General features: G+C 45.2%; 1 protein-coding gene across 3 annotated transcripts in view; it reads left to right on the top strand.

Annotated features, from left to right (window-relative positions):
• Positions 1-15,363, top strand: part of KCND3 (potassium voltage-gated channel subfamily D member 3) — a 224,054-nt gene that overhangs the window by 199,829 nt on the left and 8,862 nt on the right. For all 3 annotated transcript variants that reach the window (XM_017524320.2, XM_017524321.2, XM_017524322.2), the window contains exons 3-5: positions 6,839-7,001; positions 13,742-13,843; positions 14,220-14,309. In XM_017524320.2, the coding sequence (XP_017379809.1) occupies positions 6,839-7,001; positions 13,742-13,843; positions 14,220-14,309 (355 nt within the window). The remainder of the gene's footprint in view (positions 1-6,838; positions 7,002-13,741; positions 13,844-14,219; positions 14,310-15,363) is intronic.

Here is a 15,363-nt window from a genome sequence, read left to right on the forward strand (position 1 = left end):
CATTACTGTGGATTACCGAGGATGTGCTGGGAGAGACAGAGCAGCCGAAGCAGAGTCCCTGAGCCCCGCCTGCTCAGGGCAAACAGCTGCCTCCACATTGGCCCCAGATAGGGTTTGAGCGTGAGTCGGAACTCTGGGCTGGGCACCACAGCTCGCCTGTACCTGGGATGTCACCTCCATGAAGAGCTTTCTTGTCCCTTACTGTCCCTACCCACAAAGCCAGGGTAGAGAGAAGAGGAGAGTCCTTATTTGCATGAGTAGAGGAAGACACAAAGGAAATAAGGCTATGGGTTTAAATTTTTTTTCTTCTAAGCCATGACTGTTTCCTTTTTTTCTTTTTTTACCTCCTCTTTCTTCAAAATTCCACAGAGAAAAGAAGCCATAGACGCCATTAGGACTTACAGAATCACCATTAGCTCCCTTATTTCAGTTTTCTGCCCAGGTGGGCCCCAGGAGGGACCATGGGATAAAGGGTCCTGCACACCACTGTCATTATGCTCATAATTAGCTGCCATTTAGTGAGCCTTTACTGTGTAATAGGCATGTAGTCTTTGCAACAATGTTGAGTTAATTTACTCATTAACTCATACATTCAACAAACATTTATTGAAGTGCTTTGAGCAGGGAAATTACATGATTGGATTTACATTTTTAAAATATGCTTCTGGCTGGGTGTGGTTGCTTACACCTGCAAAATCCCAGTGCTTTGAGAGGCCACGATGGAAGGATCACTTGAGGGCAGGAGTTCCAGACCAGCCTGGGCAACATACTGAAACTCACCTCTACAAAAAACAAAAAAATCAGCTGGGCATGGTGGCAACCACCTGCAGTCCTTGCTACTCAGGAGGCTAAGGTGGGAGGATCACTTGAGCTCAGGAATTTATACTATTTTATATATATATAATAATTTACATTATAATTTTATGTATATTAAGTAATTGTTTTATGTGTATATATGGATAACAAAAGTATAAGTGAGAACTCTGGTTAAGAGACTTTTGCATAAGTCTAGTTTAGAAATAATGATGGTCTGGGCCCAGGGTTTATTTAATAAACACTTATAAATAAAGCTTTTCCTATATGCTAGGTTGAGCTTTCACAAAACATAGTTCATTCAATCCCTCACAGCAACCCTGTGACATAGGTACTATTAATTGATCGATGCCAGGAAAGCGAAGACAAAGGACTTCAGTGTCATGGCCAAAGTCACCCAGCTAACAAGTGGCAGAGCCAGGATTTGCCCTGGGTAGCCTGGCACTCAGAGACCACACTTTTTTTTTTTTTTTTGAATTATTTTGCAAGAATCTTTTTTTTCCCCCATTTATTTATTTTATTGCATTTTAGGTTTTGGGGTACATGTGAAGAACATGCAAAATTGTTGCATAGGAACACACGTGGCAGTGTGATTTGCTGCCTTCCTCCCCATCACCTACATCTGGCATTTCTCCCCTTGCTATCTCTCCCCAGCTTCCCACCCCCCACCGTCCCTCCCCTATTTCCCCCCAACTGGCCCCAGTGTGTAGTGCTCCCCTCCCTGTGTCCATGTGTTCTCATTGTTCAACACCCGCCTATGAGGGAGAACATGCGGTGTTTGATCTTCTGCTCTTCTGTCAGTTTGCTGAGAATGTTGGTTTCCAGGTTCATCTATGTCCCTACAAAGGACCCAAACTCATCGTTTTTGATGGCTGCATAATATTCCATGGTGTATATGTGCCACATTTTCCCTATCCAGTGTATCGTCGATGGGCATTTGGGTTGGTTCCAGGTCTTTGCTATTGTAAACAGTGCTGCAATGAACATTCGTGTGCACGTGTCCTTATAGTAGAACGATTTGTAATCCTTTGGATATATACCCAGACCACACTTTTAACCACTGTGCTGTGCTGCTGCCACCGAGGGGAGGTGGAGAGAAGGGGTTAAGTTCCCGCTGACTCCTCGCAGCCCTCTTCCAGAGCCCTCCTTTCCCTCGCCCCACCCTCACTGTCCCTTCCACCCTTCCCTGACCCTGGGAGGAGCAGGATGTGAAGGAAAGAGCAGGGGCAATGAAAACAACCTGCCCTCTAACCCCAGGTTAAACAAAAATTTGTTAGTGAGCAGAGTCAAAGGAAGAATGGAACAGCTAAGCGACAAGAAAGTCAGGGATACAGCTGGTCCTTGGTAAGAATTAGAACAGGAACTCCAGCTCCGTCACTGTCTTTTCCATCACTCATCTCCTGCTAGTGCCAATCTTCTTCCTCCCTGACTGCAATCCTGCTTTTCCCCAGGGCAGACACTGTGGCTGCCAACAGCTCCATAGCTTTGCTGTTGCAATGTCGGCTTCTTTGAAAGAGACTGATCTGATCCCAATGTAAAAGTCCAAGGAAGGGGAAAAGATGTTCCACACCATCAGCCATCAGGAAAATCCAAATCAAAACCATAACGAGATAATACCCACCGGGACAGCGATAAAAAGACAGACAATAACAAGTGTTGTCTTAGATAAAGAGAAATTGGACGCCTCATTCATTGCCGGTGGGAATGTAAAATGGCACAGCCACTTTGGAAAACATTTTGGCAGTTCCTCAAACTATTTAACGTAGTTACCGTATGACTCCTAGGGAAATGGAAACATGTTCACACAAAAACTTGTACACAAATGTTTATAGCAGCATTATCCAGAAAAACTCAAATGTGGGAACAACCCAAATGTCATCAACTTTTGAATGAATTAGCAAAATGTGGCATACCCAGACAGTGGAATGTTATTCAGCCATAAAAAGGAATGGAGTACTGATACATGCCACAACATGGATGAACCTTGAAAATACATTCAGTGAAAGAAGTCAGACAGCAAAAGCTACATATATGGGTCCGTTCACATGAATTGTCCCATGTGAGGACATCTATGGAGACAGAAAGTAGATTCTTGGTTGTGTAAGTCTGAGAGGTAGGCTGTGGAATGGTAACTGACTGCTAATGGGTACAAGTTTTTTTAGAGGTTATGAAGTGCTCTAAAATTAAACTGTGGTGATGTAAGCACAACTTTGTAAATATACTAAAAACCATTGAAATGTACAATTTAAATGGTTGGATTTTGTAGTATGTAAATTGTGTCTCAGTAATTTTTTTTTTTTTTTTTTTTTGAGACGGAGTTTCGCTCTTGTTACCCAGGCTGGAGTGCAATGGCGCGATCTCGGCTCACCGCAACCTCCGCCTCCTGGGTTCAAGCAATTCTCCTGCCTCAGCCTCCCGAGTAGCTGGGACTACAGGCGTGCGCCACCATGCCCAGCTAATTTTTGTATTTTTAGTAGAGACGGGGTTTCACCATGTTGACCAGGATGGTCTCGATCTCTTGACCTCGTGATCCACCCGTCTCGGCCTCCCAAAGTGCTGGGATTACAAGCGTGAGCCACCGCGCCTAGCCTAGTAACGCTTTAAAAAATAAATAAATCCAGGAAAGGAAGTCATTGACTCAGCATGGGTAAGATGCCCTATTTTGAACTCATTAACTGTGGCAAGTGGGCATGGGGGCATGGGAAATACGGCAGCTTATCTGAACAGTTTACATCATCATGGTAATGAGAGGCACAATTCCTATTAGGGTGTCAGCTGACAAAACAATAGGTACCCACTACACTGGCTAATTCTAGACAACTTACAGTTATTCAAACACTGAATTAAGGCTTTCTTCTGAATCATCTCATTAATTATTGCAAAAACCCTGGGGATATAAAACCCATTTTATAGGTGATACAGGCTCAGGTTAAATAAATGGCCCAGGGTCACTTAACTAGTGGGTAACTAATGTAAGCTAGAGTTCAAACCCAGGTTGGACTCCAGTGTCCTCTTTTAATTATTAGGCCATGTTGCCTCCCTCTAGCTTTATATAAGTTTATGAAAAATTCTGGAACATACCGCTGGAGACCTAACTTGAGATCTGTTCTTTCTTTCATTTACTTATTTACTTTTTCACTAAAGGAGATGTTTTAACATGAAAACCATGAACTTCCTTTGCTGGCATAGGACCACAGTTGGTAATCTTTGAGAAGTGCCAGAAGACTGGACGTGGTTGTGTAAACCCTGCTAACCATACTGCTATCCACACCATACTCCTCCAGCTTGTCAAGGGTATAAAGAACTGGGACAAGAACCCATCTTGTTAAAATCATGATTCAGTTGGTCTGGAGCAGTCTCCTGATCTACCAACCAGTCAACCTCACTGTCACCACAAGAAATAAGGTTAATTTGGCAAAATGTGTGCCTAGAGAACCAATACAGCTTATTTTCCAAGTATTCACAAGCTGTCCACTTAATAATCTGCTCTCAAATTCTGCCAGCAATTTGATGGCAGAATTTATGGATGCCCAGCCTATTGGTCTGTGGTTTCTCCTTTTGCCTTCTTTAAAAATTCAATACAACTCTTTTCCATCTCTTGTCTCTTGGCAATTTTCTGCTGCACCATGATTTCTCAAAGATCCAGGGCAGTGGTTCTGCAGCCCCATCTGCACATTCCTCCTGTCTCCCGGGTGGGACTCATGTGGGCCTGTGACGTAAATTTACTGAATTCAGCTGGACCCTTGCCTGCTCTCCCGTCTCCTACTTTAAGCTCCGGATCCTTCTTTTCAGCATTTGTCCCAGCCTCTCCAAGACGCAGCTCCTCCTTCTCGGTGGAGAAGGCAGAGGATGTCTGGGTGTGGATTATTCGGCTTTCTCCCTGTCATCTGTCACTAGCAGACCATCTGCCCCAGCAGGAGGCATGGCTTCCCTTCTCTCTTTTTCTTCAAATGGATAAAACAATCTTTCTGTTGTCCTTAGCATTCCTCACCAGCCTCAGTCACTCTGAAATGCAGCCTTCCTGATGTTATTCTTCCACATTCCTGCCATGCTTTATTTTCATCCACAGCCCCGTGCCCACGGGCCTTCAGTTATGTCATCTGAAAATCCCAGCTAAGGTGATATATCTTAGAGGCAGCCACTTTTTCTTCATCACTGGGGCTATTTGAACTTGGGAAAACCAACTGTGTTTTTAGAGTTTCTCATCAACAGAGACTGTGGTTTTCAGAATACCTAGCTAAAAGTAATAGTATTTATTGTTTGTAGAGCTGTATATGTTACAATAGGATTATGATCTAGGTTACTCTTATTATCTTCAATTTATAGATAAGGAAACTGAGGCCCAGAGTAACATTCCCCCAAGATCACACAGCTATTTTATGGAACTGGGTGAGTCTTGAACCCACGTTGTCTAAGTTCACAATCCACGTTCTCAACCACTTCCCTGGAGGCCTCTCCTGAGTATCATGGCGGAGGAGGCAACTCTAGCTGCAAAGATCTAGAAGCCTCTATCACAGGCCTCAATGCTGGTGCATGTCCAGGAAATCTTGAGCCAGGGCAAAGGGCATGGACACTGAAGGAGAAGGAAGACAGTCTCAAAACAGGAGCCTACTTCAAAGGGAATTGAGAGGCTTAAGTGAGATCATTCATTCATTCATTCACCAAATACCTGTCTACTTCTGCCATGTCTTCCACAAACTTCTTGGGTGTTCATACTTCTGAAATAGCTTGCCCCATCCCCTTCCACATCATCTCTGGAAACCCAAGCTCCATGGTCTCCTCAGGACAAATGACTTTGAGCCTATTTTAGCAGAAACAATTCCTGGTCATCCTAAGCTTGTTTCTGCTCCAGACACCCAGAGGGTACAGAGACAGGGGAGTTGGTGTTTCTGTCTTTGGCCAAAGGAGTAATCATAGCCCTTTGCTTAATAAGGCCTTTCAATTATCTCAATAAACACTTAACCACTGTGGAGAGTGTCTTATTGATTGAGGACAGAGGCTCTGGCCTGCCTGCCCAGGACTGAGTAGGATCCAGGCCAAGCTGGTCCCAGAGGGCAGCTGCTAGGGTGTGAAGTACTTAAGCGGGTTTCTCCAAGCTCTGAGAGGAGCCGGCACGGTTCCAACGCGGCTTCACAGATGTGAGGGGCTGAGCTTCAGAGCTCATGGTCCCCCTCTGAGATGCTATGGCTACTGGAAAATAGATAAAAGCAAGAAGAGTAGCTTTTAATCCCAGCTGAGAAAATGAGGGCAGTCCACGTAATTAGCCTCAGTACCTGCGTCTGTACAACAGGGATAAGAATACAAAGTTCACAGGGTTCATGGGGCCTATGTGAGGTAAACATGTAGAAGTGCTTTGTAAATTATAAATCCACATGAATAGAAGGCAACTTTGTTATTTGTTATTATTATCATAAATGAGATTCTGTTGCTCTTCTGCTTAAAACTCCTCATAGCACCTCCCTGTATTTAAGATAAACCCATATTCCTCCCCGTGGCCCGTCAGACGCTGCATGATCTGGGCCCTATCTGCCTTACCGTCCTCTTGCGGGCTCTAGTCTTGCTGACCCTTTGACAATTCCTACATCAGGCCAGACCCCTTCCTGCTACCTCAGGGCCTCTGTACTTGCTGTTCCCTCTACCGCACACCATTGTCCCCAGGTGTTTTGCATGATTGGATCCTTTACCTTCAGCTCTCAGCTTAAATGTTAGCTCATCAGAGAGACCTTTCCTGACCTCAGTCCCACCATCTGATGCACAACCTCTCTCTCATCTTTTCCTAGAACCAACTTTTTTATGTATTCACTTAATTGTTTATGGTCTTGTTAGGATGCTGTCTCCTTGCACATAAGAATGTCGTCTCTTTTGTTCACCCCCAGGTTGTGTCACAGTACCTGGCACATAGTAGGTACTCTAAACAATTGCTGAATGAGTGAATGAATGAATAGGTGAATGACTGGCAGGGAAGCCTGACTTGTTTCCCAAATGGCCCTCGCTCCCTTACACCCTGTTTCTCTCCCTCTCTCAGATACGGAGACATGGTGCCTAAGACAATTGCAGGGAAGATCTTCGGCTCCATCTGCTCCTTGAGTGGCGTCCTCGTCATTGCCCTGCCAGTCCCTGTGATTGTTTCCAACTTTAGCCGGATTTACCACCAGAATCAGAGAGCTGATAAACGCAGAGCACAAAAGGTAAGCCTCAGACGCAGGGATGTGGGGGGCAGTGTAAAGGATGCGGGGGAGCACCAGTCAGGGAGCCAGGCCTAGAGCTTCTTGGAGGATCACTGCACAGACAGCCTTTGGCTTTGCAAGGTAAGGTAGCTTCAGTCCCTTCCCACTCACCAGTCTCCTAAATTCCAGCCCCAGTCAGTTCCAAAATGCAATGAACCCTCAATTATCTATAAGCTGATTATCCCTTTTTGGACATTCTATGGCAATTTCCTTGGCCTCTGGCTCCACCTCCACTCCCTCAGCCACTGCCACTCAGCTGTCCCTGTACGCCTCCCTCTGCCAAGCAAGAGCTTACTAGGAAACATAATCTCTTTTTAATATCCTATAAAAGCCTATACAAAACCCAGTGACAAAAATAAATTTGTTGAAAAGAAAAATAAATACTGTGAAAGGAGAGCATCCTGAGGCCGCTTAGTTCAGAGACATATGGCACAAGAGGCTTTAGGAATCTCCAGGATATCATAGGGTAAAGGCACAGAACTTAACTGCAGTTGGAGATCAGGAGACTAACCATGAGTCCTGAGGAAAGCTTTAGATTATGTTCCATATACACTACTGAAGACTGCAGCAGAGGGTAAAATACGGTCATCTGCCCATGCAATGAGGAAAAATGTCTGAAGCCTTTAGTGCTCAGAAAGAAGCCTCTTTTTCCAGCTAGCCCTGAACCTTCTTTCTAGAACAGCTCATCGACTCAGCCAACTCTTGTTCACTTGCATTTTTAAGGCATCTAGCCAATGAGGTTCCTGGGTAGTGACTTTCCCCAGGTTTCCTCTCAGAAGAGGGATATCTGGGTTAGGGGAGAGGGGAGTGGTATTATTAATTGTCTTCAGATTTGGGCTGAACTGTGATGCCCCTTCAGCAGCATCTCAGCCCCCAGGGATTGTGGCCAGAGCCTTTCTGAGGACAATGGACAGGAGGCAAGCTGTTGAAAGATTGACTTTCGGAGGCTTGGGGTTTTGTCTCCCTACTTTATTCTTTCTTTTATCCTTTATTCCACAAACATTTACTGAACACATACTACGTGGTCGGCCCTGTGCATTGCAGCCAGATTCTTTCCTTGCTACATATCCCTGCTACTGGCCTTCTGCTTGCAGGGTTAACCTCCAACTAGCAGGGCTTGCTTTGGGTGCAAAGGTTCAAAGGGAAGTTAATGTCGTTCTGGAGGAAGAAATGCAGAATTTCAGAACAGATCTGTGTATGTCACAAAGCTATAAAGGTTATGAAAGCAAGCTTCAAAATGTATAATTATCATATAACAATTTACATATGATTGTATGGTGAATCCATTTGGTTCCCACCTCTAGCCTATCACCTTCTGTGTGCCTTTGTGGTTGGCTCTTCCTTGCCCTCCTGTCCCCTCTGCCTCTGCTGAACTGTGTTTTTACTTATCCTGACCTGGTCTGGTAGGTTGCCATCTTAAGATTTATCTTCCGGCTCTGTGCCATCATCCTTTCTGTTCCATACACGCCTATCTCCTACCTCTTCATCCAAGGTCAGGGTTTCCCTACCTCCTGTCCCCTGCCAGTCACCCCAGAAATGGAAATCTTCCCTCTTTCCCTGTTCAAGTCAGGCAGCAGATTTGAATACAGTCCAAATTTGTTACGCAGTTCTAAATAAGGGGGTGGGAAAGACTGGGATCTCCTTCCCACATTCAGGAACCAGAGACCCTGAGGGGCCAAGGATGCTCTAGTGGCCCCGCCCTCAAGGGGCCGGGGCTGACACAGGTTTTTGGCAGGTGAGGTTCACAGGAATCCTCAGCTCACACACCAGCTCACGGCTGTGCACACACCAGTGACAGCCCATTCCAGCTGTGCTCTCAATGGCTCCTACAGCTACCTTCCCCTCCCCTGGGAATTGATGTATTATTGTTTTTAGAGATGGGATCTCACGGTGTTGTCCAGGATGGAGTCAAACTCCTGGGGTCAGGGAGTCCTCCCACCTCAGCCTCCAGAGTAGCTAGGATTACAGGCATGTTCCCAGCTCTCCCCTGGGACATTATAAAGTTCATTCTGTGTAATTAAAATCTAGGAGCAAGTTAGGCTTATTCCTTCCTCTAGTTGCTAAAGATGAGTATCCCTCCTTCCCTGCCCCTTTCCTTCTTCCTCTTCTCTCTCCCCTTGAAATCAGAGTAAATATTTACGATGTTTTTACCTCGCCTGGATACTGTTTCTCCTCAAGGTTACTCAGCTCTGTCTCTGTCACCTTGGGCTTCCTGTAAGAGAGAAAAAATACTTGCTGCTCCAGCACTGAGTCTTTCACCATGGGTCAAGGCAAGCAGGTCCAGAAAATTTGGTGGAAAGGGAGAGATGGGTTAGGCAGGAGGCTAATGACAGTTCTCAGCCCAGACCACACACTTGGGAGCTAGAGTAGCTATATTAACTTCCCTCAAAGGGAAATTAATGCCGTCATCCTCTTCCCATGACTAGTTTGCTTGGGATTATTACTAAGATTAGTCTATTACTATTTGCTTTAGATACTGTGTCCTCTGAGCCAAGTGAACTGGAGATAAGGGGAGGTCTGGCAGTGGACAGAGAGGGGAACATCTGGAGTGGGGCATTTGGTCCCCATCTTGAGTTCTGGTACATACCCATATTCTTTTCTTTAATGAAATGTTTTATTGAGATAATTACAGATGCCCATGTAGTTGTAGGAAATAACACAGAGCAATCCCTTGTAAAGTTTGCCCAGCAGTTCCCCCAGTGGTAACATTGTACAAAACAATAGTACTATATACCACAACCAGGGTATAGACATTGTACAACCAACCAATCTTATTCAGATATTCCAGTTTTACTTGTTCTGGCTTGTGTGTGTGTGTGTGTGTGTGTGTGTGCGTGGTACGCTTGTGTGTGTGTTAAGTTCATGCATCCACTGCCGCAGTCAAGAGACTCAACAGTTCTTACACCACAAGAATCTTGTGGGTTGCCCTTTTATAACCCCACCTTCTGCCCTAGCCCTGCCCTGTCCCTAACCCATAGCAACCATTTATTTTTCCATCATTTATAAAATGTTTTCAATTCAAAATGTTATATAAATGAATTCATGCAATAGGTAACCTTTGGGGATTGGCTTTTTCCATTCTATATGATTCCTGGATTTTCATCCAAGTGGCTGTATCAATATTTCACTCGTTTTTATTGCTGAGTAGTATTCCAAGGTACAGATGTACTGGTTTGTTCATTTGCCTGTTGAGGAACACCTGGGATGATTCCAGTTTTTGGCTATTACAAATAAAGCTACTGTGCACAATCATGTAGAAGTTTTTATGTGAGCATAAGCTTTAATTTCTCTGAAATAAATGCCTAAGAATGCAATTGCCCATGTTTTGTCCTTTCCATTTTTTTCTGTTTCTCTTCCTTCTGCCTCTCCCAGGCCAAGAGATAGAAATACTCATGGCTAAAAGGCACCCATTAGCCAAACAGAAAGAAAGTGCTGAATTGTGAGAGGTGTCTCAAGGATTGGTAGAAGTATGGGCTTGAGCGTAGACGGTGCCTGCAACGGTACCCAAGGTAGCAGCCTTCTCCTTTCAGGTCCCCTCTCCTCCAACTCTGGATTCTCCACATTTGTTGAAAATACAATCTCCTGGGTTTTTCTCAAATTTTGAAACTTGCCTGATGGTGGAAATTCAGGAAAGGAGGAGGAAAAAGTTCTGGAAGCAGCATTCGGGTCTGAAAGTTGGAGGGTCCTGAGCTGAAGTCTTGTTCATCCACTGCCTTGCCCTGGATAAGTCACTTCCCCTCACATCACATCTTCCCTTTTGTTTTTTTTTTTGTCTTTGAATTGGTCTGGATGATCTCCAAGCTCTTTTTTAACTCCCACATTGTTTTTAACGCCATGGAAGAGGGTGAGATTGAGCAGTCCGTACAAGGATTGGGCCCATTACAGTGGCTGTATAAGCATGGCCGTCCAGCCATCTACGTAGGATCTTCTTCCTTCCTCAGCCATCATAAACTTTGCTTGAGCACCTGTTCAGTGCGAAGCCCTGTGTTGGGTGCTAGAGATAAAAATATGCATTAGCCACATGCCCCAGCCCCTAAGAGCTCAAAACCAAGCCATAGAGCCCCACCAAATTTCACATGCTGGGTATGGTTCTGTAAATCCATTGCAAACCTCTTTATCCTGTGTAGGAAGTGATTAAATGATCCAGTACATTTGATATGACAATCTGTTGCTTTAATAGAGCCCAGGGTAAGATAAGATTAAAAGAAATGCCACAAAAAAGAACAGGAGAATCTTTCATCTCTAGAAACTAATGAAGATGGACCCCAGACACGAGAAAGGTCTGGCTCCAAGTGGTGCAATCAAATTATCTAAGACTATAATGAGCTTGACACAATTGGATTTCCATATGAAATTCTCAACACCCAGCACTCACCCAAAGGAAATGCAGCCACATCCTCAAATTATGTGGAATTGGCTTAAATGTAAACATCTAGCCAAGGCGAGGGCTGGGGCAGGATTCCCATGGAGTAGAACTGTCCTGGCCCACAAATGAATGTTCTCTGCTTGTAGAGAGGAGGAGTGATAGGGCTGATTTGCCATCATCCTTTCTCTCCCGTGTTCCCCTTTTTATTCTTTCCTTCATCAAGAGAAGCAGTCTTCCTCAGACTTAGGGGAAGATCTTTCAGGCTCAAGTCCTCACCTCTTCCCTATATCTAGAAGCCAGGGAAGGGAGTTGAATTGTTTCTGCAAGAAGATACTTCCCAGGAAGCTAGAGATATACATCCTTTGTGCTTCTGTTGACCACCTGAACCCCTGTGCCGTGGCCTCCTTTAAGCAGATGAACCAGCCCAGCAGGACACTTGGGGAGTGGGTGACAAGAAGAGGAAATTGCCACAATTACCCTAGGACTCTTCTGCTTAGAGTCCATGCTGAAGTCACATGTGGGCTTGGAGAGACCAAGTAGGAGGGACATTTTACTTCAGGATAGGTCCGTGATCCTTGTGGGCTGTTCTGCTTCCAGTAGCAAGAGCCTGAGGCCATAACTAGATCTACAGAGTCCAAACCTCAAGCTGCATTTTTTTAAACCAGCAGGAAACCTCTACCCAGTCCCTTCTCCTTCTCAGTCTCCTTCCTTAGTCCTCTCTCTGGCTGTGCTACTGTCATGGCAACATTGATTACAGTCATTAGGAGGGAGAAGGGCAGCCAGCATGTGTAATGTGTTCAGCTTCTCCCTGTGCAAGCAGAAGAGATTAGCTTGTACTGAGGTACCATGCAGTCCTCCTGCAGTGGACCTTCTCCGCTGAAGGCTTCCCAGGTTGGAGCTGCGGAGAGTTTCAGTTGTCCTAGTTAAAACCAAGTAGTGTGTGGAAATGTGTCCCATCTCCCTTCTTACACATACCAGGTCAACCCTGACATGTACCTATGCTCATTCCCACTGTCATGCACAGCAAAATAAATATATATTAACATACACATGCAGCTGGGCGCAGTGGCTCACACCTGTGATCCCAGCACTTTGGGAGGCTGAGGCGGGTGAATCACCTGAGGTCAGGATTTTGAGAACATACTGGCCAACATGGTGAAACCCCGTTTCTCTACCAAAAATACAAAAATTAGCCAGGTGTGATGGCGGGTGCCTGTAATCCCAATTACCCGGGAGGCTGAGGCAGGAGAATCACTTAAATCTGAGAGACAGAGGTTGCAGTGAGCCCCTGCACTCTAGCCTGGGTGATAGAGCAAGACTCAGTCTCAAAAAAAAGAAATATATATATATATACATATATATATATATATATATATATATATATATACACACATATATATATATATATATATATATATATATATATATATATACACACACATATATATTCAGCTCAAAAAAAAAAAAAAAGAGTCATCTAAGCCAGGCATGGTGGTGTGCACCTGCATGCGTGTGTGTGTGTGTGTGTGCGCGTGTGTGTGTATATATATATATATATATACACACACGCACGCGCACACACACACACACACACACGCATGAATCCACTCCCAAAGACAGACATACAATTGTAAATATGTTTATTAACTTTAAAAATTGAGAACCTACTGTTTATTTGGGGTACATCAGTAAATAAGGCAAAAACCCCTGCCTTGGAGTTTACATTTCAGTGGAAATGTGAGGAGTTTACATTTCAGTGGAGAGAAAGAGAAAGTATCAAGATAAATATATGAAACATGAATTACCTTAGTAATAAGTGCTAAGAAAAAAGTTGCAGAGGAGTTAAGAAGTATTGAAGGGCACATAGGCACATGCCTTGCTTTTCTCATAATTAATATTTAGGGAACTACTATATGCAGAATACTGTACTGTTCCCTAGAGGAGAATCAGGACAGCTATCATATACATTCCTCTAAGGAGTTTGCAGCCTAGTTAGAGATAGGATATACCCCCACTGTATAGCACATGGCATTTTGCAATACTGAGTAGATAAAGGTCATGAAACCTTTGGGAGTAGAGAGCTTGGATGAGTGATATTTCTCCTGCCAGGATTATACTCAGGCTGGAGAGATGAGTGGAAACTCCTGGGAATTCTGACCCGACCAAGCTGTACAAAGTAGGTACACAACGTCTCAGACCAAATCCCTGGATCTATAACTGGAGATGCATGAAACTGGAGAGAAACAACCTCATCCCCTTCATCAGGTATTATCAGGCTTGCCGTCTTTCTGTATCATGGTCTCCCTCATTCTTTTATTGTCTCTGCCAATCACAGAAGGCCCGCCTTGCCAGGATCCGTGTGGCCAAAACAGGCAGTTCCAATGCATACCTGCACAGCAAGCGCAATGGGCTTCTCAACGAGGCACTGGAGCTGACGGTAGGTGTCTAGAGGACCTGGGCTGGGGAATGTCAAGGGGCAGATGGGCTTGTTTTCTCTTTCCGGGGACACCAGCCCTTCCACCCCAGAGCCCCAGTAGGAACCCCAAGGAGGACATGTTTCCAAACTTTCCTCAGGTAGTGGCCCCCCTGTTCACACACCCCTCCCATAGGATTATCAATACTACCTCTAAACCAGGTTTAGACCAAGGGCCCCTGAGCCCAAAGGCTAGCATGTTCAATGCTGACCCTGAAATTTGGTCAAATAAAAAAATTTGATTTTTCTATTGCCCTTTAACCCTTAGTGGAGAAATGAAGGAGCTGCAGAGAGGAAGAGCCACCAACTTTTTACTCAGTCTCTCTTCCTTTTTCACTAGGGCACCCCAGAAGAGGAGCACATGGGCAAGACCACCTCACTCATCGAGAGCCAGCATCATCACCTGCTGCACTGCCTGGAAAAAACCACTGTGAGTCCCAATCCATTGCCACCTCCTTTTCATCACTGACCCTGACCCTTTTCTAAGGCTGTATTCATATCTTCACTCTGGGACAGAAGTCAAGGTCTGTCCCCTTCAGATCCAAAAGGTAGTGATGAGATCTATCAGCCCTCAGATGGAAGATCCTGAGGAGTGGGGCAAGGTCAGCAGGGTGGGAGGCCAGCTCTGTTTTGCAGGAGCATTGAGGAGGTCACTCCCCCAGCCTCCCACATATCCCACACTCATCTCCACAGGCCATTTCTTGATTTCTGAGGACTTAGGGCTCTGCCTATCAGTTTCTAACTTCTGATGGGCATTACCCTTCAAAGCTTGGGCTGAATTTGTATAGGACAGTGGAGAAGAGTGTTGATTTCTGTCCTGCCTCTGGGGCTGGGTTGGTGCAGCCTGTGGACCCCTTGGCTCCCTACATCCTCCTGCAGACAGTGTATGAAGGAGGCAATGCATGTATTTCTCCAGCCAAGATTCATCAGTACTGCTCCCCTCAACCCCACCCCTGCCCAATCACCCTGCGGTTCTCAGGGAGTCCAGATGCTAACAGCCTGATTGTTAAAACAGAGCCATGGCTTAGGGTGCCACAGCTGGAGTTGGAATGATGCTTGTGCCTAACCATCAGACTGAAAGGAAGGGCAGTGGGGCCAACCCTGGACCCTTGGCAGAAAGTGCTAGGAATAGTAGACAGGGAAGAGAGGTCAGGGTAGAAAAGCCAAAGAGAAACGAAGTGAAAGCCTTCCTGTTCCTTTCTAGAACCTCCTCCCCAAAGAGTCTGTAGTCAGGGCTCAGTACACTAAGGAAGGAACTTCCTAATTCTAGATGTTCCATATCCTGGCCTCCCAGATGTAGAAAGAATAAACGTTAGATGACTCCTTTTATCAGGGTGAGGGGCCGGGACAGAATCTTGCTATGTTGCCCAGGCTGGTCTTAAAACTCCTGGCCTCAAATGATCCTCCCATCTCAGCCTCCCAAGTAGCTGGGACTACAGGTGCACACCACCATGCCTGGCTTAGATGACTCTTTTTTTTTTTTT

The sequence above is a fragment of the Cebus imitator genome, unplaced genomic scaffold (assembly GCF_001604975.1).
Source record: "Cebus imitator isolate Cc_AM_T3 unplaced genomic scaffold, Cebus_imitator-1.0 Scaffold32, whole genome shotgun sequence".
Classification (NCBI taxonomy): domain Eukaryota; kingdom Metazoa; phylum Chordata; class Mammalia; order Primates; family Cebidae; genus Cebus; species Cebus imitator.